This window comes from Rhinatrema bivittatum, chromosome 13, assembly GCF_901001135.1.
Source record: "Rhinatrema bivittatum chromosome 13, aRhiBiv1.1, whole genome shotgun sequence".
Taxonomy (NCBI): domain Eukaryota; kingdom Metazoa; phylum Chordata; class Amphibia; order Gymnophiona; family Rhinatrematidae; genus Rhinatrema; species Rhinatrema bivittatum.
The window spans coordinates 8781272-8808936 of record NC_042627.1 but is presented as its reverse complement, the minus strand read 5'-3'; the positions used below and the strand labels follow the sequence as shown (position 1 = coordinate 8808936).

The 27665-nt window shown below is 42.0% G+C and overlaps 1 protein-coding gene across 3 annotated transcripts in view; it reads right to left on the bottom strand.

Annotated features, from left to right (window-relative positions):
* Positions 1 to 27665, bottom strand: part of TMEM266 (transmembrane protein 266) — a 122432-nt gene that overhangs the window by 78786 nt on the left and 15981 nt on the right. For 2 of the 3 annotated variants that reach the window (XM_029575023.1, XM_029575021.1), the window contains exons 3-8: positions 22410 to 22519; positions 17912 to 18100; positions 15522 to 15676; positions 15072 to 15145; positions 6345 to 6401; positions 4166 to 4304 (exon numbers count right to left, since the gene is read on the bottom strand). In XM_029575023.1, the coding sequence (XP_029430883.1) occupies positions 4166 to 4304; positions 6345 to 6401; positions 15072 to 15145; positions 15522 to 15676; positions 17912 to 18100; positions 22410 to 22423 (628 nt within the window). In that variant the 5' untranslated portion in view covers positions 22424 to 22519. The remainder of the gene's footprint in view (positions 1 to 4165; positions 4305 to 6344; positions 6402 to 15071; positions 15146 to 15521; positions 15677 to 17911; positions 18101 to 22409; positions 22520 to 27665) is intronic. The other variant, XM_029575024.1, reaches the window with a different exon arrangement.

Genomic DNA, 27665 nt, shown 5'->3' with positions numbered 1-27665 from the left:
GCTGGATAACCCCTAGATAAAAAGTGAGATTGCATAACACATGCTTGGCTAATGTAGTCAGACTGTGAAAACCACAATCATCATAAACATAAAAACTGACCTGTGGGGAGGATGCTGCACAAAGAACAAGGATGATCACTATCATATCGTAAAAGTGTGTTTCTGTGTTTTTGCAATAGATAGCAGTGCGTAGAGATGTCAAATGCATGTACCTTAATATCTAACAGGCCGATACAGTACAGTGCACTCCGGTGGAGCGCACTGTTAACCGGCATTTGGACGCGCATTTGACGTGCTAGCTTTTCACCCCTTATTCAGTAAGGGGTAATAGCATGTCGAAAACGCGTGTCCAACCCCCCCGAGACTAATAGCGCCCGCAACATGCAAATGCATGTTGATGGCTCTATGTCATTCCCGCGCGATACAGTAAGTAAAATGTGCAGCCAAGCCGCACATTTTACTTTAAGAAATTAGCGCCTACCCAAAGATAGGTGTTTATTTCTGCCGGCGCTGGGGAAGTGCACAGAAAAGCAGTAAAAACTGCTTTTCTGTGCACCCTCCAACTTAATATCATGGCGATATTAAGTCAGAGATCCCAAAAGTTAAAAATAAAAAAAATTTTTAAATGGGCGTGCGGCTTGAAAACCAGATGCTCAATTTTGCCGGCGTCCGGTTTCCGAACCCTTGGCTGTCAGTGGGTTTGAGAACAGACGCCGACAAAATTGAAGCGTCTGCTGTCAAACCCGCTGTCAGCCGCCACTCTGTCCAAAAAGAGGCGCTAGGGACGCGGCTAGTGTCCCTAGCACATCTTTTTACCGCGGGCCCTAATTTAAATAAATTAACTTACTGAATCGCACGCACAGGAGTAGCCTGTGTGCTCTCCCGCGATTTTTACTTGCATCGGCTCGTAAGAAAAAAAAATGCATGATAAGTAGATGTTATGGGTAAAACCACAGGCTGACATTACTTGTTAACCAAGCTAAAAACAAAGAACTGTACATCTGTCCCTGGCCAGATTAAAAAGATATCAACAAACCTAAGCCAGGTCAGTAGAAATTGCTGAAAAATGTCGTAGATTCACAATGATTCAAAATGTGCCACACAGATGCAAGCTATATCTAAGGCCATGATGGCCCCCCCACGTCTGTACCTTTAATCTGCTTAAAAAATGAGTGCTGAAAACAAAAAGGTTTTTTGTCAAGGCCAGACATGCTAATCTCAGAAGAAAATGAGTTGGAACATGAGATATCAAAGGGCGCTGGGTCTAATGTATGTTCAATCGCGGTTAAGGCTTCTTCATGTACAAGGACTCAATGCCCAGTGTAACCAGGTAAAAGTGTTCAGTGGGTAGCTGTAGGTTTTGTATTTAAAGTCGTGTACAGCAAAGCGGATTACATTCAGGTACTATAGGTATTTCCCTATCCCCACAGGGCTTACAATCAAATCCCAACCACATCCAAACAAATAAAACTGAAACATATTATACAGCAGATCTATTCCACCTCGATTACATTATTAAATGCATATGTTGATCTATAACATGTATATTAGATGTTCTCATCAATCTATTATATGTATGTCATGTTGTAAACCATTGTGATCTTCACTTTGAACCACTGTATATAAAATGGCTAAATAAATAATTGTGGACCTGAGGCGACGAAGGGTACAGTGACTTGGGCAACTTCACAAGGAGTGACAGTGGGATCTGATAATGAAAGAGAGGAGCTACAGGTATTTGCCACATTTTGACTTGAAGCACCTGAAGCAGTTTGTGGACTGTAACTACCACTACTTGCCTAGGAACATGAATGCACTTGAACAAACTAAAGATATCTTCTCTAGGTTCTGATTCTTTTTGTAAATTGTACAGAATTTCCTTTGCCATCTTCTGCACAAAAGTGCAGGAAAATATATATATTCCTAGGCTGCAGTGGGGAGAGAATGGATGGCAAAACCTGTGGATTGTTCGTTCTCTGAACACAAGAGTGAAGAAATGGAAAGATCTGAGCCCTCTTAGGAATCAGATAAACAAAGAACTAAAACTTCCAGAAATATCTTATCTCTGGGAGTAGAAGACCTTTTTCATTCTGAATGTGTTTGGACCATTTCACCCTTGCCTTGACAGAGTGAAGTAATGGACCAAGTATTCAACTTCAAAGCCATAACACTCATAAAAACAGCAAGGCTTACTCAGGTCAGGGAACGCGCACTATCACTGGCTGGGCCCATATTATGGAACACTATGCCCCCCGATCTGAGACTCCAGTGAAATTATAAACTATTTAAAACAAACCTCAAAACCTGGCTTTTCAAACAGGCCTTTTACAAAGAGAACAGCGCAAACAAGTAAGGAAGAGCGGGCATATAGCACCTAAAACCATCTCCAAGTGCATACCTGGAAATTATTATTATTTTTTTTTTTTAATTTGTCACACAGATAATTGTAGTTATCTCCTAGGAGACATCAATGGAAATTCCATGACATAAACCAAATAGCCTTTAATGTTTAGTTGTTACCGGATACTATTGGCACCCCCTTTGAAAAGAATGAGCTCATCTCCTCTATATGTGCCTTATTGTAAACCATTATGATGGTAAATAACTTAATGACGGTATAGAAAAACTTTTAAATAAAAATAAAATAAATAATGTTCACTTCCTCTAGCAGAGGAGACTGTGGCAACTCAGCTATATACAATTTTTTTTTTTTTTTTTACAGCGTCTTCCCATGTATTTTTCAGACAGGAATATTGATTCATTGAAGCAGAAGAAACTGCCAGAGAGAAACCATCCAATTCAGGGACTATAATTGGCATTTTTAATGGCAAATTTTTTTTTTAATCATGTTTATTAGAGAGAATCATAATAACAAGGAAGAACAAGTAAATACAACTGGTACCAATGTACAAGATCATAAGTGCAATTACAGAATCAGGAATATGGGTTGTGCCCCATGCTAACTTCGTGGAGTGCCCCCTAGTCAGTCAGTTTATTATCCGAAAGAGTAAATAACCGATTCACATCTACCCGTTCTAGACCTCTCATGATTTTAAACACCTCTATCATATCCCCCCTCAGCCGTCTCTTCTCCAAGCTGAACAGCCCTAACCTCTACACCCTTTCCTCATAGGGGAGCTGTTCCATCCCCTTTATCATTTTGGCCGCCCTTCTCTGAATCATAGTTGCACTGGAGAAATCTTTTTTTGAGATGCGGCAACCAGTCATACGCGCCCAAGTACCTCCGCACATAACCATGTGCCTAAACTAGGTCGTGGTCATGCGCACACAAGTACCCCCATGCATCAACGTGCGCTGCGCCAGTACGTGAATATGGGCAATATGCAAACATAGGCCATGGACTTACGTGCACAACACGCGCATGTGCGCACCCATGCCTGTACACCACCACACGGCAGGAATCGCATACACACCTACAGGCAGGAAAATATTTGCTGATGCGGCCTCCCACGCAGTTAATAGAACCAAGCCAGAGGAGCGCGCTTGGCCAAAGGCTGCTCAACCTGCCAAGCCTGAGCCACCTCCTCGAGAAACAAGAGGGAAAGGAGGTAAAAGACGCCAAGCAACAAGTGCTGAGGGAAAATACTAGGTAAGGACAAAGAGGAGAAACTTCCCTACATCTTACCTTAGCACAGCCCTCCCTGGCTGAGCACTGAAGGGTCACCAGCTTCAGGGGAGGTGGCACAAGTCTTCACCGCCAAGCACTCCCCCACTATCCAACCGCTTTTTTATTTTTTGTTAAATCAACCTGACCAGGCTCCCAGACTTAAAAATACTCAACTGAGGGAGGGAATCGCTCAGTGTCACCCTCAGGAGCACAAGCGATGTGTCAAAATCTTCTATTTCTTTTTTTACTACAGGCAATCCCCCATAGGGAGCTGCATGTCCACCATTTTCTGGAGACAGAGAATACAGGCGGGCTGATTTCGGGGCAGGGCTATATGTCCGTGACGTCAACTTTTACTCAGTCTCCATCTGTTGATAGAGGTGCATAATCTACTCATGTGGCTTGGCCTGCCTGAGTGTAGAAGAAGCTGCAGTTGCCCTTAAGGGCCCATTATTGTTTATCTACTAATACAATTCAGCAAACCTTTTTATAAACTAATTTTGTTTATGACAGGTCTACATGTTCTTTAGCACTTACCATCAATGATTCTCTTAACTCTCCATATTCGCAGAGTTATGATAAGACTAATGGCATCCCATGGACTGCCTGGACCATTGGCTACTGTAGATGCCACCATTGGAGCAAGGGATAGAACAATCACAGCACCATCAAATACCTAAAGAGAAAAATACTGATAAATACAAGTAAAAATTAATCTATTTCTAAAGAAAATGAGTACTTCTAAAACTTCGCTCTAACACTTTGTCAAGCTAAGTACCTTACTTTTACAGAGCAGTTTCTTCACAAACCAGCTCTGCTCATTTAAGAGCTGTGTTTTATATACTGACTTCACACATCCCTGTTTAGTAAAGTTTTATTCACATTTTGCACTAAGAAAATTTGTTTTTAAATTGTAAACGGCCCTAACATTTACTGTGAAAAGGTGGATTTTAAGTGAATATAAATAAATACTAAAAAAAACATGTTAGCTGAAAAGAAAATACAGTGACTTTTTGTATTTGTGGAAAATTTAAAAATGTGCTTCTTCTATAATGAAACCAGATAAAATGTCTTTCCCTTACCCACATTACTTTAATTTTTTCTTTTGGCTATTACTGTCTGATAACTGTGACCAACTTCATTTAAGAGTCACTGACCATTATACTGATGGGAACAAGAACTAAGGTACCATGGACTTTCATTTGCTACCAGCTAGATACTCTGTATATTGTGCGAAATTTCAAAAAGCATACATAGCAAGTACTAATGTTCTCTTTGTATCAATTAACAAAAAGAAGACGTTCCATGCACAACTAATGGATTCTACTTTCCAGGATGTGAGCATATGTGAATTAAAAAAAAAAAAAAAAAAAAAAACCCCTACCAGTATCCCTGCAGATGCACAGACATGTATTGAAAATTATTGGGGGGGCTGGGGGGACAACATATGGATATACACCCACACAACAGATATGGCAGAAAGTAGGCTAAAAATGAGGGTTATGTACAAGAAAAATTTTATTTGGGCTATTTCATTCTTTTTTTTACAATTTTTGGCAGGCTTTTAAATTTTGTTTCCATTTGTTTTGCTGCTATATACATGTAAATAGTAACAATCTAAGGGCCCTATTTACTAAGCATTTTTCCCATAGACACAAAATGGGAAAAAACAAACATTTAGTAAATAACCCCTAAGTTACACATGTAAAGTTGCACTTTATGCACATAGTTAGGCACACATAGCAAACTAAGCAAGTACACATTCCTACTAAAAATTAAGTTGATATTTCTGAAACTTTAAAAGTTGATCACATGGGAGCAGTCAATTTTAAAAGTGTCACAAGTTAATTCACATAAAAGAATCTAGCTAGCTCATGCAGTGCTGAATTTTGACAATGACTTTAAGATGTATTCAACAGGTACAAAGTGATTACTATTTTTCATGTGTACTTTTAAACAATACAAAGAGAAGAGTTATTTAAAACATTTCTCCCCTTCAACTGTTTCTTCTTTATCTTTAAAAAAGAACACAAAGGGGCTCCAAGGAAAGCCCAGAAAGAAGCAATATAATAAAATGTTCCAAAAGAAACTTTGTAGAGGCAATAATCCGTCCAGCAGCCTTCTGGGACTGTTGCCTACAGAAATCTTATCGGAAAACAATGTAGGAATATATTCTTTTCATCTTTTCCCCTTTTCATCTTCATCCTCACTACCCAAACAAAATGCCTGCATGACACTGGGCACCCCTACCTCCCTAAAGGCTGGAGGAGTGCCTCTGGTTGCATGGTAGGGCCCAGCATAGCAGCAGTAGCTGACTTCCTTCCCTCCCCTCCCTGGGCCAGAACACCCAGGCCTAACCATTCCTGATTAATGAGATCTGACCCCAAATGTGTCTTCTTGGACAAATTTTACTGTACATTGCCTTGGTGACTTCAATCAGGCAGGATATGAAATTTAAATAAATGAAAATCTACCCCAATGAGAATGATGCCATTTGTGATATTCTTTCTACAACAGCTTATCTAAAAATGAAAGAATTAAAGAATTAAAATGAAATTGTAATTCAGAAATAAACATTTAAATATATTCAGAATACATATACCCATTTAACTTGGGAATTTCTGAAGTACTTAAAATGCAATATAAAATAGTACTTCCATTTAAATTCCTCCCTCATATTTGACAAAGAAAAACAAATATTTGCTTCTCTACTCACCTCTATTTTGTTTTCAATGTAGTCCCATATACCCAGAACTACAATCCTTAAAATAGTCTAACAAGAGAAATCAAAAGAAATTCATTTAGGCATATATAGTGTATAATTCAATAAGCAATAAAGTGAAGTTGCTTACCTAGAATAGATGTTTTTCCACATTCAGTTACAAAATAGGCCATGTGACCTCATATGGTGCAAAGAGGAATGGAACTTTCCAGAACTTTCTAGAAAAGACTGCACCGCTATGGCTCTAGTCTTTTTCAGTTCCCATCTAACCAAGCTAATAAGAAGCAGCTAGGTGGTTGGCTATCTTCAGAGAACACCTATTACAGATGATCAACTTTGCTTTCCCTATAACACAGTCTCTGAAGATAACAATTCACCAGTCACATAAATGTGGGGCATTGAGCATAACAAAGCTTTATGCAGCTGCTCCGTTTCCATTTAGCCAAACTTTATACAAAGGAGCGAACTCCTCCTAAGTGGAGGAGAGAGGTTTGTGTGACTGTTGAACTGATGACTTCAAAGACACAAGTTGCATGTAAGCAACTTTATTTTTCTCTGAATATGAGCAGATTCATCAGATCACACAAGCGGAAGTGCCCTAGCTAAATATTATGTTCTGTTTTGTTTGTTTTTTTAACTTCCAAAACATTTACTGAAAACAACTGGCACATAGAACTTACTGTAAAATGAAATGAAATTAAGAATAACTGTTAAGAGTTTATGAACTGTTACAATTGTAATAAATCCTTCTTTGAATATTTCTACTAAATTAATAAACAGAAAAAAATGTGATTTGTACAGCAATCTTAGCTCACAACTGTGTGTAAAATTGAGAATTTTCTTCCCATAATGCCATGGGGGATTCAATTGGGATAGAGGTTACATCCCAAATGAGGACATGGAAAACGTTATCAGTGAATCATTAAACTCTCCAGCTTGCACTATAACATAAAACTTACAAAATAAGCTGTGTGTACAGAATAGGTTACCTTGAAGAAAAAAAAAGGTAAAATAAGAATTGCTATTGGGTGGGAATATTTTTGCTAGAAAAAAAATTGCTGAACTTCATCTTGAAAAAAAAAAAAGGGTAGGGAAAGCATGAAGAAGCATGGTCTCAAAAACAGGCCAGGATTTAAGATATAGTTCCCATAGACAGAGGACTCAAGTTAATGAGTTTCCTCTTTTCTCTCTCCTGGAAAGCAGAGAGCAACAGGGGGGAAACCCAGAGGGCCAGATTTTCAAAGGGGTACGCGCGTACCCCCCGAAAACCTGACCCAAACACCCCCTGTGCGCGCCGAGCCTATGTTGCATAGGCTTCCGGCGCGCACAAAGCCCCAGGACACGCGCAAGTCCCGGGGCGGCGCCATGGACATGGTTTCGGCCCGGGGGCGTGGCCGCGGCCTCCGGACTCGAACATAGAGCGAGGCAGCCGGCCTGGCGCATGCAAAGTTACGCCTGCTTCCAGCAGGCGTAACTTTCGTGATAGAGGGAGGGGGGGGTGGGCGAAGGAAAGTTCCCTCCGAGGCCGCTCTGATTTCGGAGCGGCCTCGAAGGAAATGGAGGCAGGTTGCGTGGCTCGGCGCGCGCTGGCTGCCGATTTTGGGCAGCCTTGCGCGCGCGCCGACCCCGGATTTTAATGGATACGCGCGACTACATGCGTATCTATTGAAATCCCGCGTACTCTTGTTCGCGCCTGGTGCGCGAAGAAAAGTACGCGTGTGTGCAGATTTATAAAATCTGCCCCAGTTTTTGGACATCTTCAAAAATTGGCACCCCATGCACGTACCCATGTTGTCTATGTCTAAATCCAGCCCTGCTCAGGTGTGCTTTCCAACAGATTTGCAGAGGAACATGGAAAGTTAAGTCATTACTCCATTCAATAACCCCTTCCTTCTTCACATCTCACTGCTTACTGTTCCACCAGAAGACAAAGGGTAGGAGGAATGTACAAGTTCCAAAACCCCAACACTATTGAACATGGGAAACAGTCATTTTATAATGCCTCTCCTCTCACAGAACGGACTACTACACCGAGGCATGGCTTAACTTGGAAACCATTTTAAAGTCAGGTTTCTAATTGTCCAAGTTCATTCTAGGGGCTTTTCCTCAAAAGAAATGTTTGAATGCTGCCAAGAGACTGTACTAGGAAGGGAAAAATCAGTTATCTGATGTAATTTCAAAGACTAAATCTGCATTATGGAGATACCAATTTTATTTTGAGAAATGCTATTTAGCCATTTTATACACTATTGTTCCAAATAAAGATCACAACGGTTTACAAATAACGTACATATTATACATTGACAAGGTCAAACATACAATTTAAAAATTGACATACAGGTTCTTAATGACTTTGGTCCTTGAGGGTGCATGCTCTTTGTTAAAATCACCTGAAGATAAGGTTATAGGCATTTTGAATTCACCACATTTTTGGTGTGTTTTTTTTTTTTAAATTAACTCTTATTGAAGAATGCACAAAATACAGATAAGGAAAAACTTTAACGCAGCATAATATCATGACTTTTTATATGTTTTATCCATATTCCCCACTTATCCCCTACTCCTCCCCCACCAGTCTAATATTATAATGAGGATCCCGTGCTTGTCATTGCTACTAGTCATTTGCCAACAATAGCATATCCTATACAATAATATATTATAAAACCAAGTGGAATAAAATATAATAAAATAAAATAAGAAAGTCCCACACTAATTGGATCAACTTGTCAGTCAACAACGATTTGAGTCACAAGGAGACTTTCTTGGTTGAAGTTTACTATAGCATTGTATAGCTACTATTGTACAGTGGAGTTTTTCCACTTTAAATATGGCTTCCACATTTTCTCGAATTTGGTGACAGTGTTATGTCAAAGAACATATATTCCCCATGCGGTATAGAAAGTCAATTTTTGCTATAAGAATAGAAAACGAGGGGACCCGAGGTGACCTCCAATACTGGGCCAAGACAGATCGAGACACAGCCATAGTCTGTTGTATAAATCGTTGTTGACTTACCTCCTTCGCTAATAGGTACATTGAGAAGCGCATTGACAGGTAAAGTAAAGACAGCGATAAATGATTAGCCAGGTAGAGATCTGCTGCCAGAAGCCTTGTACACAAGAACATTCCCACCACATATGATAGCAAGAACTACATTCATTACAACCCTTCAACATCAATCTGTTGTGTTAGGGAAGAAACGGTGGATACTGACTGGGGTGGGATACCATCTTAACATTTTGTAGCTAGTTCTATCAGTAAAGCAGAGATTGTCCCATAAATAGCCTGGCACTCAGTGTCAGACAGACACTAACAGAGATCTTGCTCCCATGCTTTAATATGTTTGTGTAGTGTTGGAGGGTCTCTATTCAATAAAGTGTAAATTTTTGAAAGAGTCTTTTCTCCCTTATCAGCATTTCGGAACATGGACTCAAACAGACACTCCCTGCCGTAAGCTATTAGATACTATTGGTGTTTGCATAAAATGCCTAACCTGGTTATAAGCAAATACAGCATTATTGGGAAGACCATATTTTCACTGCATTGCGTCAAAGTCTAATAGATTTTGGGGCCCCCAAAGGTGTTCAAATCTGAGTACCTTCTTTTCTTTCCACACCTGGAACAATGCCGATTCCAGGCCAAGAGCAAAGGTTTTGTTATTGTATAATGAAGAACTGTAATAGTATTTTCCATCTCCAGATAAAAAATAGTTTCCCCATCTATGGATGCCACCGAAGGAGGTACTACCGTCACAGATCTCCATGTCTGTCTGGGTTGCCAAGATCTCCATGTCTGTCTGGGTTGCCAAGTAAGGGGGAAAAAAAAATGGATAAACTGCGTAGCTTGCTGGGCAGACTGGATGGGCCGTTGGTCTTCTTCTGCAGTCACTTCTATGTTTCTATGAATATCAGACAGTGGCATTTGTCCAACCATGGATTACTCTAGGAGTACCCACGGTGCTGGAGCAGAGATCTTACGCCAATCGATAAGACTTCTAAGGCGAGAAGCTGCATGGTACCACATTAAGATGGGTACACCCAGCCCTTCCCTGAGCTTTGTAATTGTAAAATACGTTGAGCCACTCTAGGTTGTCTCCCCTTCCAAATAAAGCGCATTATTCTTTTTTGCCATTTCTTAAGTAAGTATATTGGTATAAGTAATAAGGATGATTTGAAATAGATATAAGAGCCTAGGTAATACATTCATTTTGATTAACACTATTCTGCCTAACCAAGATATGTGGTACCGGTCCCACTCCTCTAAATCTTGGCCATTAACGGTGGATAATTTAGATAAAAAAGATCTTGAGAATTGCCGATATATATCCCCAGATACTTAATTTTTTGTTTGGGCCATTTGAATGGCAATTGGGAATGCAATGATTGTGCTTGGGGTTCAGGAACCGTAAAGTTTAGTATTTCAGATTTATCCCAGTTGATAGTGAAGCTGGAAATGGCTCTGAATTTAGTCATTTCAGTGACCGTTTCATGCACAGATCTTATGGGATCAGTAAGAGTAAATAGAATGTCATTGGCAAATGACATTTTAGAGGAAAAGGTCCCAATTTACTCCCTGCACTACCTTGTTTGCCCGTATCCTTGTAGCAAATGGTTCTAAAAATATTGCAAAAAGGAAGGGAGATAATGGACATCCCTGCCTGGTTCCACGTGCTACTGTGAAAAGATCAGAATATCCACCATTTACCTTTATGCAGGCCCTAGGTGTGTCGTATAACTTCCGGACCCATTGGAAAAATGTTTGGCCAAAACACTTTTCCAGGGTTTTAAAAAGAAATGACCAATGTACTAGGTCAAAAGCTCTCTCAGCATCAACCAATAGTAATAAGAAGGGTTCCTTTTTTTTTTTTCTTATCCACCATATAAGATCAGAAATCTTGCACACAAGAGGTAGATCTTAAAACAGTACGCGCGCGCGTACTTTTGTTGGCGCAACCGACGCCAACAAAAGTATGCCGGATTTTATAAGATACGCATGTAGCCCCGCGTATCTTATAAAATCCGGGGTCGGCGCACGCAAGGGTGCGCAAAATCGGCAGCCTGCATCCATTCCCTCCAACGCCGCTCCGAAATCTGAGAGGCCTCAGAGGGAACTTTCCTTCCGCGTCCCCCCACCTTCCCCTAACTACCCCACCCCCCAGCCCTACCTAAATCCCACCCCCCTCTCTTTTGTTGTGCAAGTTACGCCTGCTTGAAGCAGGCGTAACTTGCCCGCGCCGCCTCGGCATCCCCCGGCACAGGCCGCAGTGCCGGGGGACTCGGGACCGCCCCCCCCACCCACCCCCAAACCATCACCACGCCCCCAGACCCATCCCACCCCTGAGCCCGGACACGCCCCAGACTGCCGACACACCCACAGACATGCCCCTTTTACGAAGCCCCAGGGCTTACGCGCGTCCCAGGCAGCCTATGCAAAATAGGCGCGCCGGGCTTTTAAAATCTAGCCCATTGTCTGTGGCCATATGCCCCAAGACAAAGCCAGCTTGATTCTGATGTAAAGTTTTGGTATGATAAGAGTTCAATCTGGTCGCTAAAAGTTTTGCAAAGTTTTTTAAATCAATATTAATATCATAGGGCAGTACGATCCACAAACATTTGGGTCTCTGCCAGGTTTGGCCAATATGGTGATTCCAGCAATATTAAAGTTGGGGAGAAAAGTGAAGTCTCCTCGTAGGGCATTGAACATTTTAGTTAACATAGGAGCTAACTGCGCTGAGAATTTCTGATGGAATTACAACCGGATTCTATCTAGGCCCGGTGACTTGCCAGGCTTTAAATTTTTAATGACAGATTGAACCTCTTGCTCAGATATTTCTTTTTCCTGTAAGAGGCATTGTTGATCCTTAAGAGAAGGGAGCTCCACGGAGGCTAGATAGGCCTCTATTTCCTTGTCTCTAATAGAGGAGTTTGCATTATATAGTTGAGAGTAAAATTCCAGGAACACCTTCACCTAATGTCTCAGCTGGGCGTGAATATGGTTCCTGAGATATCTTATTTTAGAGATATTATTTTGTAAGGATTTCTGTTTTATTTTCTACGCTAATAATCTGCCCAACTTATTAATACCCTCAAAATATTTTTGTTGTAATAATTACAAATTGTGGGCGATAGTCTTATTTTCTAGCTCAGCTAGCTGAGACCTGTGGCTCTGAAATGTATTCAAATCTTTAGTGGAAAGGAATGGCTTTGTTCCAATTTCAGAATTTGTTTAAGGAGTTTCTGATGTTCTAGCTCAAGCTGTTTCTTTTTATAAGAGGCATGAGAAATGATATGCACTCGACCTAATGCCTTGAGACAGTCCCATGTTAATACTGAGGATATTTTCAGCAATTCTTCAAGATCCAGATAGCCTTGGATTCTTCCAATAGCCCATCGTTTAACTTCCAGTATAGACATCCTCTATCATAGGCTGACATGCTAATAGTACACCAAATGGGAGCATGGTCCGACCATGTTATACTTTCTATATCTGTCTTAAGATCATGAGAAGTCTTGAACGAGTAGATGTGAATCGGTTATTTACACTTTCGAGTAATAGAAAGACTAGGGGGCATTCCATGAAGTTAGCAAGTAGCACATTTAAGACTAATCAGAGAAAATTCTTTCACTCAACGCACAATAAAGCTCTGGAATTTGTTGCCAGAGGATGTGGTTAGTTCAATTAGTGTAGCTGGGTTCAGAAAAGGTTTGGATAAGTGGCTATAATAAAAATTTTGTTTCACAGATATCTTTGAGTTGGTATTAAGCGCATACCCGAACAGAACCCTCCCACCTCCCTAGACAGTCTTAGGGACATTCCACTTTGCAGGAGGAGCTTTGTTATGGACTGAAGTGGCAATGCCATTTCACGCAGGAAGACGCATGCCAAAGCTCTGTAGTTATCGAGGAAAGCTCCGCCTAGAGGTCGCCGGGAACAAAACCAAACAGCAGGCAAATTCATCCTGCTATCTATGGAAACACCGTTTACGGTAAGCAAACTTGCTTTTCTAAGCAAGGAGGTGGGTACCTGGAAGAATTTGTTTCCCAGGCTGCTGAGGGAACCTGACACTGGATGATTCATTGACAAATGCCCACCCTGCAGAAGTAGCAAGGGGCTGTAGTACATGCATAATGATAAACTGGCATCTGACTGTTGATTTTCAGAGGGCCAACATGAAGGGAACAAGGTGGTCATCTCAGAGTTCTACAAAAAGATTTCCAATTACATCTTCCATTTGTTTTTCCCTGAAATGTTCTCATATTTCTGCTGTTCTGATTCCTTCTCTTCTCCTTTACAGTGTGTGAAATAAACAAAAAGGGGGACATGATGGATGAAGTGACTGCAGGAAGAGTTAGAGAAATGGGCCAAAGAGGAGAAGGATGCAGGAAGAGAGACACAAAAGGATAGAAACAGACACTAAAAGGATCAGAGAGAATGAGCATGTTCTGTATCAGGGCTAGATAGTATCTGCTTCAGAGAAAAGCTACCCTCTGACTAGCTATGGTCTGTAATTTTCCTCCCATATAGGCCAATGCAATATTGGCATGCATAAAATGGGCACTCATCTAACATGCGGCGAACTACCTCTCCCAGGCATCCCATTTAATATTAAAATTAGCTGCTGTGGTAAAAAGGAGGTGCTAGGTGAAACCGTGCGATCCTGTCTCCTCGGCATCGGGCGCCCAGGAAAGATGGCTGTCAGTGCAGATTAGGAAATGGATACTCAATATGAGGGTCCATTTTCTCCCGCTACCAGTGCAATATACACAGCCTAGACTGTGTATATTTTGAGTGTATATTGGGCGCTCATAAGTTTTGTTTTTTTTAAGCAGCGAATGTTTTTTCTTACATGATTCCGCTTTTTGTGGTCCCTCCTATTTAATATTGCGATGATACTAGTAGAAGGGATCACAGAAAACAGGAATTTATTATTTTTTTTAACACAATGAGTCCTTGAATGCAGTAGACCTTTACGCCAGCCCAAGGGCGCATTAGCCACGCAGGAAACTTTTTGCATCACGGGGGATTAGCTAATAGCGCTCATCACATGATTGGCCGTGCGTTTTGCTAATACCCATTTTGCATCGAGGGTTATGGACGCGCATCCAAAATGCGCACCCAATCAGTATTGCATCCATCTGACAGCTTTCCTAGAGGCTGGTAGCCCCTTTAAAAGAGCCCCAGGAGGCCCCAAAGGCCAGGCATTCCAGACAATTAACCCCTTCTGTTTCAGTTTTCTTCTGCAAGTTCATTTCTAAGGGAAATGGTAGGGAGGGAGGTTCAGCATGCCCTCCTTGTACTCTGGTTCTTCCCTCCTTCATCCCCCTACACCAATGTTACCAAACCTGTCCTGGAGCAATCCCAGCCAGTCAGGTTTTCAGGATATCCCCAATGAATATGCATGAGGGTTACTTGCATGCATTGCCTCCCATTGCAATCAAAATTCTCTCATACATATTCATTGTGGATATCCTGAAAACCTGACTGGCTGGGCGTGCTCCAGGACAGGTTTGGGATATACTGCCCTTCCTCTAGCAACCACTACCTGAGGTTCTCCTCAATAGCAGATCTCTGGAAGTGCCAGATTTATAACACAGCCGGGACTACATTTTCTAGAAGAGCAGTGCACTTTTAAATGCCAATTAAATATAAACAATCGCTGGCTGATTTTTAAAAAATATAGAATGCAGCAACAGAACTGTCGATGCCATGTGTTATACCTACCTCTGAGAAGAACATGGACAAAATGACAAGACTAATCCAGTGGATGATACCGGAAAACTGTGAAGCACTAGAAACTACAATAAACACGAAAATATACATTTTAGCATTTATGCATTCAGTATTCCATGATAGAATTTAAAAAAAAAATGACTGTATAAAACACTCTCAATAAAGCATTCAACAAAAAGTATAGGGACCTCTGAAGTATAACTTTGCATAACCAAAAGGTTACTATAGCATCTTTAGGGGAGAGCTTTATCCTAGTCTAAACTGGCAAGGTTGCCAAAAGGCTTTAAATATATTTCACAGCAATTCATCATCATCTCACTTTATTGATTGCTATTATTCATTCTAAATAAAATTTCAGCTGCAAGAAAAAAATGTTCAAAATGCAACAAATTCACCTGATATACATTTGTCTTTCATTGGATTAAAAATTGTATTACTCACACTGAAGAAATTTTATGTCTATTAGAAGTTCCAGAGTTAAGAGAATCACCACCACTACTACACAGGTCACCAGGAAACTGTTGAGCCCTGCACTTAGCAAGAAGACATGCCACACCGCAGCTCGTCTACCGCAACATGGCTTCAACCAGTTGGATCTGAGGAAGAAGCAAAAGATACAAAACAGTGATGCTAAAATTAGGGATATGCTTTTTAAAAATGACATGAAAAACACTGATATTTATATACTTTTGCCTCATTTCTCTTCTGAAATATTTTTGTCTATAAGTTATTTTCCATACAAATGTTTATGAAACATGCAGGCAAGTAGGTGGCAGCAGAGGCAACAGTGTCCCAAGGCATCAAGAGAGGGGTAGGGCAGCAGCAACAGTGGCAAAATGCCCCAAGATAAGGGCAGGGCCGAAGTGATATCTACTCCCCAAGGCACCAACAGCAGATCAGATTAGAAGCAGAACTGGCATCACTGCTCCAAGGCAAGGAAAGGGGGACAGAGCAGCACTAGGAGAAACAGGACTCTAAGGCACAAAGAGGGTCAAAGCGCAGTAGCATCCCAAGTCAGATGGGGCACTACTACATGTTCTTATGATGTCCAGGATGGCGTCGGTGACGGACAGTTACCATAGCGGCGACAATGTTTCCCTCGGTGCTTGGCCCGGTCATTCTCCAGCACCGAGGAAGATGCCACCGCTGTCCTGGATGGCATCGGTGACAGACGGTCAACCGTGCCTCTACTGCTCCTGGGGTTGTTTTTCGCTCAAGGATTACACAGGGGCTCTGGTTGAGATCCTGAAGTATGGAGCGTTTGTTAGTCGAGGGCACTGAGGCATCGATGAAGGTATCGATGGCAGCTTCGACAGTGTAGAAGGCATAGACGGCATCATCGGCATTGACAGTAGCCGCAACAGGGTTGATGGCGGCCTCCACGGCATCATTGGGAACCGTGGATGCCCTGATCCCTCTAGCCCCAATGGAAGATCGCAGTAAGGACACCTGCAGGCATCGTGGGGCGGACAGAGTGTGATAGACATAGGGAGAGAAAAAAAAAAAAAGAGGGCCGCAAACGGTTGGTAACCCGGGGGGACCGACAGTGAGGTGACATGAACCGACCGGAGAAAACAGAATAGTACTCACAGAGCGTCGATGAAAATGTACGCGAAGGGAGACCGTTGTAGGGAAATTATTTGTGAAGTAAAACTTCAAGTTTTAACGTGAGGAATAGTTGTGAGAAAAAAAAAAATCACAGAGCTCCTAAATGTGAGGCAAACTGCAGCGCAGGAAAAAAAAAAAAAAAAAAAAGAGACTGAAGGGAGACCCCTGTGGACACAGTGATCATGGCATGCTGGGCATGCTCAGTGAGCCAGTCAAAGTTTCTAGAAACTGACAAAAGTGTTCCGTAATAGGGCTCTGCCTAATGACATCACCCATATGCGAGGACTACCATCCTGCTTGTCCTAGGAGAAAACTAGTAACGTCTGTGCGCATATTAAAATCCTCCCCCTTACATGGTAGAAGCGGCATTTGCATGAGTCCGCTTAAAGCTTTGTGCACACGTGCATGCGGTAAGGCTATTTTATAACGTGCATACATACACCCGTATGTTATAAAATGGCCGCATCCCTGGGCGCGGGACAAACGCACACACGTGCCCATGCAGCAGTTTAAAAGTTATCTTCTAAGAACACAATCTTCTCCCTGGGAAGAACTGGGAGCAGTAAGTCCAGAAGAAATCTATAAAGCTGCAACATGGTCATCAATTCATATCTTTACCAGACATTACAAACTGAATGCTTTTGCTAAAAAGGAAGCAAGTATCTTAAAAGCAGGTTTAACATCCAGTCTCCCTGAGTAACTGAACTTTGGTACTTCCGAATTGTTCTGGGCTGGTGTAACAGGAAGACAAAAATTAAACTTACCTGATCATTTTCTTTTCTTTACTTCTGCTACACCAGTCCAGAAACTCTCCCGTAATTAAAAATAAAAATTAAATAAAAGGAAATAAAGATGAGTGGAACTATGTGAGAAGAGATTTAAAAGTAAGCTTTGACGGAGGGATACTGACCAGTTAAGGATTCTGCCAGTAATATATATCTAATAATGCCATCTACAAAAAAAAAAAAAAAATATTCTAAATAAAGAGTCACTTCCTCCATCAGCTGAGGGAAGGTATGACCCAATCATTCTAGACTGGTGTAGCAGAAATAAAGGAAAGAAAATCAGATAAGTTTTTTGTTTTTTTATTTAATGCATGGAATAAATGGGTCAGCGAACTGCTGCATGGATATAACTATAATCATTTACCATTTCTCGATTCTAATGAAGTTCAGTGAAACCTTTCAAAAATATCTACAGAAAGTAACATCTTTTTCGCCTACCCTTCTCTTTGATAGTCTTCTTCCAGATTTGACAACAGTTGTGACCCTCCCACTGAGAGGTCAATAGCTGCTAAGGGCAAATCTTGGTAAGCAAAATTAACGAGCTGTACGGGAGCTATGCATTTGACCTCCTCTTCTACTTGTTGCGAAATTATCTCAACTTCTGAAACACCACCTTCTATTGTAGGCCTAAAGAATAAAAAAAAATGAAGGAAAAACATGATAATGCCTTCTATAACTCAAAGCACTAAAGATGTACCTTGCAATGGGACAAAAGGCATATTTTCTAAATATAAAGTATGCCACTTTTGCTAAGCAATTACATTAAAACCTTTAAAGGTATAAAACGCTTGTTGATAAATACAGCAAAAGCAAGTTTGCTTACCGTAAATGGTATTTTCTGTAGATAGCAGGGAATTTAGCCATGCAGAGTGGGTGACGTCATCCGTGATGTCACGAGGCGGAGCTTACTCTTAGCTCAAAGAACTTTGAAGTGCGCATGCACCGGCATTCCCTCGCTCCTCGAGCCGTCTCCTCAGTTGGTTTTCCAAGCTAAATGCGAGTGCAGGTGTTGAAATTAAATGGCTGTCCAGGGAGGCGGGAGGGATTGCATGGCTAAATTCCCTGCTACCTACGGAAACACACCATTTATGGTAAGCAAACTTGCTTTTTTCCATCAATAAGCAGGGCATAGCCATGCAGCGTGGGAATCCCAAGCTCATAGGCTGCATAAGAAGGATATATGATATGATAGAGGGGATATGATAGAGGTCTTGAATGAGTAGATGTGACTCAGTTTTTTACACTTTCGAATAATAGAAGGACTAGGGGTATTCTATGAAGTTAGCAAGCAGCACATTTAAGACTAATCAGAGAAAGTTCTTTTTCACTCAACGCACAATTAAACTCTGGAATTTGTTGCCAGAGGATGTTCTTAGTGCAGTTAGTGTAGCTGGGTTCAAAAAAGGTTTGGATAAGTTCTTGGAGGAGAAGTCCATTAACAGTTATTAATCAAGTTTACTTAGGGAATTAGCCACTGCTATTAATTGCATCAGTAGCATGGGATCTTCTTAGTGTTTAGGTAATTGCCAGGTTCTTGTGGCCTGGTTTGGCCTCTGTTGGAAACAGGATGCTGGGCTTGATGGACCCTTGGTCTGACCCAGCATGGCAATGTCTTATGTTCTTATGAAGAATTGCCAATCCTAAGGATGAATCTGCTGTGGATTGCTATCAAGGCAATAGTGTGAAGTAAGTGTGAATGGAAGACCAGGTCGCCACCTTGCAGATGTCTTGGACAGGCACAACCTGGATATGTGCTATTGAAGTGACAGTGGCTCTGATTTGATGAGCCCTAACTGGAGTTGTTAGAGGAACAGAATTGGATGCAAGTCGTAAGCCAGTTTGATAGAGTTCTTTTAGAGACCGGTTGTCTCGAGTTGTTTGGGTTGAAAGAGAAACAATTGAGAGGAATGCCTTATTGGTTGAGTACTGTTTTTGTAATAGGCTAAAGCTCTTACAGTCCATTGTATGAAGAGCTTTTTGATGGTCGTCAAAATGTGGTTTAGGGTAAAAGACTGGTAAGGAGATTGTTCAAATGAAAGGCGGAGACCACCTTTGGTAGAAAGGTAGGGTGAGTCTGTAGTAAGACTATCGTGGTGAAATTGTAGATAAGGGAAGTTGACTACCATTGCTTGTAGTTCATTTATTCTTCTCGCTGAAGTGATGGCTACCAAGAAAAGAACTTTCCAGGTTAGGTACTTGAACAATGAGGAGAACATGGGTTCAAATGGAGGATTCATTAGTGTTTCTAGAACTAGATTGACATCCCATGGAACTATAGGTTTTTGAATAGGTAGGTGCAAGTGATGCAACCCTTTCATGAATTTTGAAATTAGAGGATGAGAAGAAATAGAGCAGCCATTATCCATGGTGTGGTAAGCTGCTATAGCACTGAGGTGAACTCGGATGGATGTTACTGCTAGACCTGAGAGGGATAAGCCATGCAGATAGGATAGTAGTGCTTTTGGAGGACAAGAAAAAGGGTCAATCCTTCGGTGCTTGCACCAATTAGAATATCTTTTCCATTTGAAAGCATAATTCTTCCTGGTGGAAGGTTTCCTGGATGCAATCAGAACATCCGTGATACTAGGAGGGAGATCTAGTGAGTTCAATATTTGCCATTCAACCTCCATGCTGTCACATGAAGAGACGACTGCATGGGATGAATCAGATTCCCTCTGTCCTGAGAAAGGGGTCGTTGGTTAGAGGCATTGGTGGACTGATCAAAAAGATGAAGATAAGCATACCATGGTTGTCTTGGTCAGGCAGGCGCAATGAGGATTAAATCCGCCTTGTCCTCTATACATTTCTGGATTGTGCGTGAGATCAGTGGAATGGGAGGGAAGGGGTATAGGAGGCTGTCCCTCCATGGAATCAAGAATTGTTGTGAGACCGCGGAAGCGGGCCCATTGCTGATGGAAAACGTGTACCCCTGGATCACGACGCAACTGCAGAGGAGCTCCAGCAAGCGCTGAGGCAGGTGAGAGGCATCCGAGCGTAGGCTAGTGAAGATGGACCTTGACCACCGCCGCACCTGTGCACAGTAGAGAGACCCAAACAAACACAACGTATGGTCTCATGAATGGTCCTCCGACTACTCGTAGCCCTTTCGGACCTGCCGCACGGAGGAGCAACTGTGAGAGCGAATGGTGGTCGAAGGAAGAAAACAAAGACGAAGACTGGATACATGAGGGCTTCACGGGTACTTGATTGAAGGTAGAAGACGACGACTTGTATTGCTTGAAAAGTACTGGGTAGGTTCTGTCACATCACACCCCTACTCAGCCAATGAGGGCTGGTTGCAGACCACGTCAGCAGGCACACCCTACACAGCCAGTCAGGGCTAGTCGCGGACCACACTGGTGATTCCCCGCTCAGGTAATTGAAGAAGGTGAGACGAGACTCAGGTTGGTTGGAGAAGAAAGTGGTCTGAGGCAGGACTCAGATAGTTAAAGGAGGACTCCGGAAGGCTGAAAAGCAGGTCTGAGAAAACTCAGAATTGGTAGAAGATAGGAGGACTCCGAAAGAGTCACAGTGTCCACAATATTGTCTAGGTGGCCATGCTACGCGCCCTACACAGCCAAACCTGGCTTGTTGCGGACCACACTGATGGTTCCCAAAACAGATTGTTTAGAAGATTCATACGAAGACTCCGATGAAGCCTGCTCCGAGGGGCACACTCCACAGCCTATCGAGGCCAGGCGCGGACCACACCGACGGAACGAGTTTTAGAGCAGAGTTCATTCGTGAAAACGGAGGCAGGCGCAATAGGCTCCGAAGGTCCGGCAGGATATAGGAGAAGGAAGGAAGCTCAGAGACGGAGCCAGGATCACCGAGGCGGGGCTATGTGAAGGAACACTGAGACGGGACTCAGTGCAAGGAGGATTAAAAGCCCGAAGCTTTAGGAGGTTGCGCTGCCGAGGACATTAAGATCAAGATACATGAAGACTGAATCCGAAGAGACCTCTGAAGAAGAAGATTAAGTTACGTGAAGACATCTTGCGATGAAGATCAGGATGTGAAGACATCAGGAGATGAAGGTCAGATTACGTGAAGACATCTGGCACACAGAAGATTGATGAGACAAGAGACCAAGGAACGAAGAACATCTAGACGAAGACACTGGATCCCACATGGAACGAAAGCCTTGAGAAGCTGAAGATGAAAGTCCTAAGGAGGACTAGCTCCTTGCTAAGGCGAGGAGAGAATGACGAGCCCCTTTTGTAGGGCTGAGCACAGGCTGGGTAAACAAATAACGTGGGAGTAGCTTGCTTATTGAGGCAGTTACTACCCCTAACCAATTAAACTAGATACTTCACTTAGATGCAGTTACAGCACTGCTCTCTACATTAATGGCAGGGGTGGAAGGGAATTGGAACCAAAAGGTTACTAAGGGCCAAGAGTAACAGATAAGTATGAGGAAAAAAAAAACAAGTGTGAAAGCTTGCTGGGCTAAATTTGGCTTCCAGAAAACACCCGCCTGCACCCTCCTAGGTCATTGATGCCCACATATACCATGACTGTGCTTATCCCCAGCACTTTAAAATCCTATATAAAAATGTGTAAATTGTATCTTCTTTACATAGATCTAATTATGACTTACAGTGATAGCAATACAAAGATGGCAAACAAAGCAAAGCCATATAGCATATGATAGCAATAATCCCTTGTTTAAAAAAAAGGTACAGAAACCACTGTACAACACTATTACTCAGGAAAACTATGCAAACCAGGAAGAATGAAAATATTTCGTGTAGAATTAGAGGAGAAACTCGAATTGGTAGCGGAGCTAAACATGTGTTTCTGCGTTACATATTTGTCCTCTGTCCCCAGAACAGCTCTTACATCACTCCAATTTAATTTTTTTTCACTACCATAGCAATTTCAAAACATGAATTTTGCATCCTCTGGCAATGACTGTATTGTTACTTATACTTACTGGGGCTTGGTCATGTTGGAAGAAGATTCAGACAAAGCAATACTTCTTCCAAAGGTTCAACTGAATGCAATTCCCTTTACGAGTATATCTGCCATTTCTACAGGATACTTCTATAAAACAAAGTTAATTATCATTTTTAAATACAACTTATATTTGATTAATTACAAGCAGTATATTAACAGTACTAACATTACACTTTACAAATTGGAACAAAGTGTATACAGTAAATTAAAATGTAATATGGGCTATAAAAAAAAATTTTAAAAATGAAAGAATCCAGGGGGAAATTTTCATTGTATTATCAATCTGAAAATGGAATTAGCAATATAACTGCTAACAATGCCAAAAACAACAAGACTTACAAATTAAGACATAATTCTTGGATACCAGAAAGTCATCCAAAAATTTTATTATGACTAACTGCAATGCGAATTAGATTATAGCATATATTTATAGAAAAATATAGTTATTTGCATTCACTTTGGATCTTGGAATATAAAATCAAAATAAGAGAGAGTCTCCTAATTATCCTTGAAAGCAATACAATATGCTCACTATTGGCATTCTTGGTGAGTGCTACCATTTTTGAAAGTATTTGGTAAAATGTAATATATATATATAAATATATTAATTGTACATATATATATATATATATATATATATATATATATATATATAAATATATAAATAATTAGGAGACTTATTTTGATTTTTCTATTCTAAGATCCCAAGTGAATGCAAATATCTATATTTTTCTATAAATATTCTATAATCTAATTGGCACACACATGAAAAGGGTTGATGCCCCCACTTGTCCTACATAAAACTAATTGGTTACTGAAACCCTTTCAAGAAACTCGGGCACTAGGGGCATCGATGAAAACCGGACGCAATGAAAAATAGCCGGTGAGCAGTTGATGGCTGGTCACTGAAAGGTGACTTGCCAGGAATTGACCGCAAGAAGGGAAAATTTAAACACCTACTGCACACCGGATGGCACTAACCAAAGAAGAGGGACCCGGCGCCGAGAATGTTGAAAATAACTGGGAAAATACTTTGAAAAGGATGAGCTAAGAGCTGAGCTCAACTACCGCAAGGCAACTACTTTATGGAAAAAAAAAAAAAAAAGACTGAAGAGGGACCCCGCATGGACGTGCAGATAGCGGTATGTTCAGTGTGCCCGTCAAAGTTCTAGAAACTTTGACAAACGTTTTCCATGCCGGGCTCCATCTGATGAAGTCAGCCATCTGTGAGGACTACCATCCTGCTTGTCCTAGGAGAACTAAAGAAATCTATTTTCCATTCTCCCATTTTTGGAGACATGTGGTCGCAGTCTCTACACGACATGATGGACATATTTTACCACATTGGCAGATTTGAAACTGGATAGCTTCGGAGCCATCTGGAATTCAAACTTGAGCAAAAAAACAAAAGGTCGCTGAAGAAAATCCTGTCAGGAAAAAATAGAGGAAAAGACCCCATGTGCGATCGGCTCGCGGAAAAAAAGAAACTGAAGAGGACAGGGAACCGCGCGGGAGCATCACCGCGCAGCCGCACAGTCAAAGCTCTGTGTACTAGCTGAGGAAACTCCACCTACTTGGGGTCGCGACACTCCCCAGACAGCATGGCTAACTCCCAACCCGGAAGGGCAAAGGTATGGGTGCGGGAACGCTTGGCCTTTTTGAGGGTAGACTCCACTACGACTGACTGATGAGGGAGTTGATGCCTCTCAAACCCCAAGGCATGCTGAACTAAATAAACAGCTTCAGCCTTCTGATCAACCGAAGGCACTGAGATGGGTTAATTCCCTGAAGATTTCATGGAGGTTAACAGCCACCACCTCCTTCAGGGCATCAACAAACTGAAGAACCTGCAGCATCTTATGCCCAGCATCCTCTTCTGTCAGAAGCTGATACGGAATGGTTTCTGCCATGACCCAGACAAACCCTTCAAATGTCAGGCCTTCGGGAGGAGACAGATGTCGCTCCTCCAGAAGAGATATCAGACAAAGACTCAAGGTATCATCCACACATGGGTTATGGAGGAGTCTTCCTCACTATGATCTCCCAGAGACACCAGTGGAAAACCCCTACCCAGGCCCCTCAGCTTCGGCACAGAGGGCATCAAGGCCCCACGAAGGACTCTGAACCATACTGGGCAACGCTGGCCATGGCACCAAGGGCCTCAACGGTGCTGCGGGCTGCGAAAGGCTTTCCTCCTCCTCAGAACCCACAATGGGGATCGCATTGGACGGAGGAGGCAACGGTGGCCGCCGGGGTATTGATGGACTCCTCACCTGCACTGGCAGCGTGGGGAGGACGCCAAGGACACTGAGGTGCTACAGCAGTGATGACAACATCAAGGGTGCAGGTTCTGGCACTGGAAGTACCGGTGGGGCCGGCGACTCAATGCCCTACAGAGCTCAGACCACCGCTAGTTGCACCCTGCATTCCAATTCCTCCTGGAAATCTTTCGAAGACAGGGCGGACAGAAGAGGAAAGTGTCGCCAGATCTCCCTCAGAGCCCCGGGGGGAGGGGGGGGGGATATTGGTGCCTCCTCTCTGTAGGGTCACTTCGAGGGGATCACAGTAGATGCCAGTGCTGACCTGATCCTGGTGCCATATGTAGATGGAGATCAGTGGCGTTTTCCTGGACTTCCCACGATGCTCAGCCTGGTCTTTCCCCGGTGCAGAGGAGGAAGGAGATAAACCCTTCAATTGATTCAAAATAGTGCCGCCCGAATATTAACCAGGACCCCTCTACACAGCCATATCACCCCAATCCTTCAATCGTTACATTGGCTTCCAGTAAAATTTAGGATACAATTTAAAATTCTGTCTATTATACATGGCCTGATCCATAACCCAACCTCCATCTGGCTTTGCTCATCACTGCGGATCTACAAACCTACCCGTCATTTACGTTCTCTTACACAAAATCTTCTAGATATCCCCTCTCCTAAATTAGCAAGGCTAGAAGTCACCCGAAAACGAGCTTTTTCGGTAGCTGGACCCATTTTATGGAATTCCCTTCCCAACCCTCTTCGTTCAATTTCAAACTCTTCCCATTTCAAAAAATCACTCAAAACTCATCTTTTTCAATTAGCATTTAAAACACTTACTCCAGAACAATCATAAAGTCTTCTTCACCACTTCATTTATAGCCACCATCATACTTCTCGTTTCATTTTCATTTCGTTTCCCCTCCCTTCCTTTCGTTTCCCATCTGTTCCCTAGCTTTCGGACTCACTTTGTCACTTCTCTACCCTCTTCCCTTCCTCCCATATTATTAGTAAAGTTCCACGGCAACAGTTTTATTTTTATTTACTTTAGTAAACACGTGTTTATTTCTAGCCGGAATTCGTTCCAGCTATTAAGTAATTTTATGTACTTTTAATTTTATTTATTTATTACCTTTTTATTCTTTTATTTTAGTATTTTCTTCAATGTAAACCACTTTGACAAAAAACTAATTTATAAAGTGGTATATAAATTCTTTTAAATAAATAAATAAATAAATAAATAAATAAATCCCGACCTCCTGGAACATGGAGACAGATAAAGGCCAAACTCAGACATCTCTCCATCAAGGGCCGGGGTGGACAGCGAAGGCTCGGTGTCCATCGGTTCCCCTCGGCCTTTTGGCTGGAGTCAATGGTTCCAACTTCTTCGAACCAAGGAGCTTCTCCATTTTATCCAGATAGGTGAGCCAGCCCTTGGGGGGTGATCTGGTCAAAAAAACAATACTCCCGAACGACCTGCAATGCCGCCAGGTAGGAGATGCACACATCGTGCTGATCCATGAAGGACATGGTTAGAGGGCACTGGGGTCACTGACGAAAACCCGATGATGCCATAACCAAAATGCCTGGCAAGCAGCCAATAACCAGCAGGTACCAAGGGGAATGCCACCGGGAATCAACCACACAGGAGGGGAAAAAAAAGCTTACCGCGCTGCCCAACCAAGCCGGGGGAATGGAGAGGGACCCGGCGCCAGAAAGTCGACAAATCATCCAGTTAAAAAGCTTCACAACTGCAAGACTATAGCACTGCGGAAAAGAGACTGGAGAGGGACCCCACGTGGACTCGTGAATAGTGGCATGCTGGGCATGCTCAGTGCACCAGTCAAAGTTCCTAGAAACTTTGACATAAAAGTTTTCCGTACCGGGCTCCACCTGTTGTCACCCATGTGTGAGGACTAACATCCTGCTTGTCCTAACAGAAATGCAAAGAGTAAGTGGGGACTCCATGAAGTTAATAAGTAGCACATTCAAAACAAAAATCAGAGAAAATTCTCTCATTTACTGCACAATTAAGCTCTGGAATTCATTGCCAAAGGATCTGGTTAAGGCAATTAGCATAGCTGGTTTTAAAAACAAGGTTTGGACAAGTTCCTGGTGGAGAAGTCAAACTTAAAAAAAAAAGTTATTTACTATTTGGGATCTTGCCACGTATTTATTTATTTATTTAGAACTTTTTTTATACCGACTTTCCAGTAACAGAATTACTGATCAATTCGGTTTACATTTTGAACAATAACAGTGACAAGAAAATGTCTTACAAAGAACAGGTATAAATAACTTGGAAATAAATATATGGGGTTAATAACAAAGAGATATAATATACATTGCCTAAGTAGGCAGAGTTTTGGATTGTTTTTTTTTGGATTGAGTTTCCTCACTCCAAAGGTCATCAAATCTTCACAAGAGAGCACTATTCTGTTCGTACATCTCTCTTTGAATGTCAAAGTGGCCCCTAACCCCTACACTAATACCTAAACCTCACCTTGAGTTACTAGGTGGGCCTCCCATAGAGATATAAATACCTATCTAGTGTGAAGGCATGATGGCTAGGCTCTCTCTCATCCTTGATAGTTAGACTGGTGCACCAGAAGCTTCAAAACTACTAAAACCAGCATTTGAGATCTCATCGCAACACGCAATAAAGCCTTAACCCAACCTATCGCACAGCTTAACGCTACTGAAAAAGGTGTAGCTAAAATCTGCGTTAAAGCCGTGCGATAGGGCTTTGCAAAACGGTGAACCCAGCCCACTCCCGCCCCTAACTCCTCCTCTTTTTCTGATTTGCATCGCACCATACGTTATGGTGCTAACACATGTGCCATAACGCTATTTGATAAATGACCCTGTTAGATAGGCCAAGTGGAAAGAAACACATCCCATTTGTTGCCCTATTTAATCAAAGTGTCTTTTTTGTACTCTATGATCAACTATGTGCAAAGACTTGTAGGTGTTTG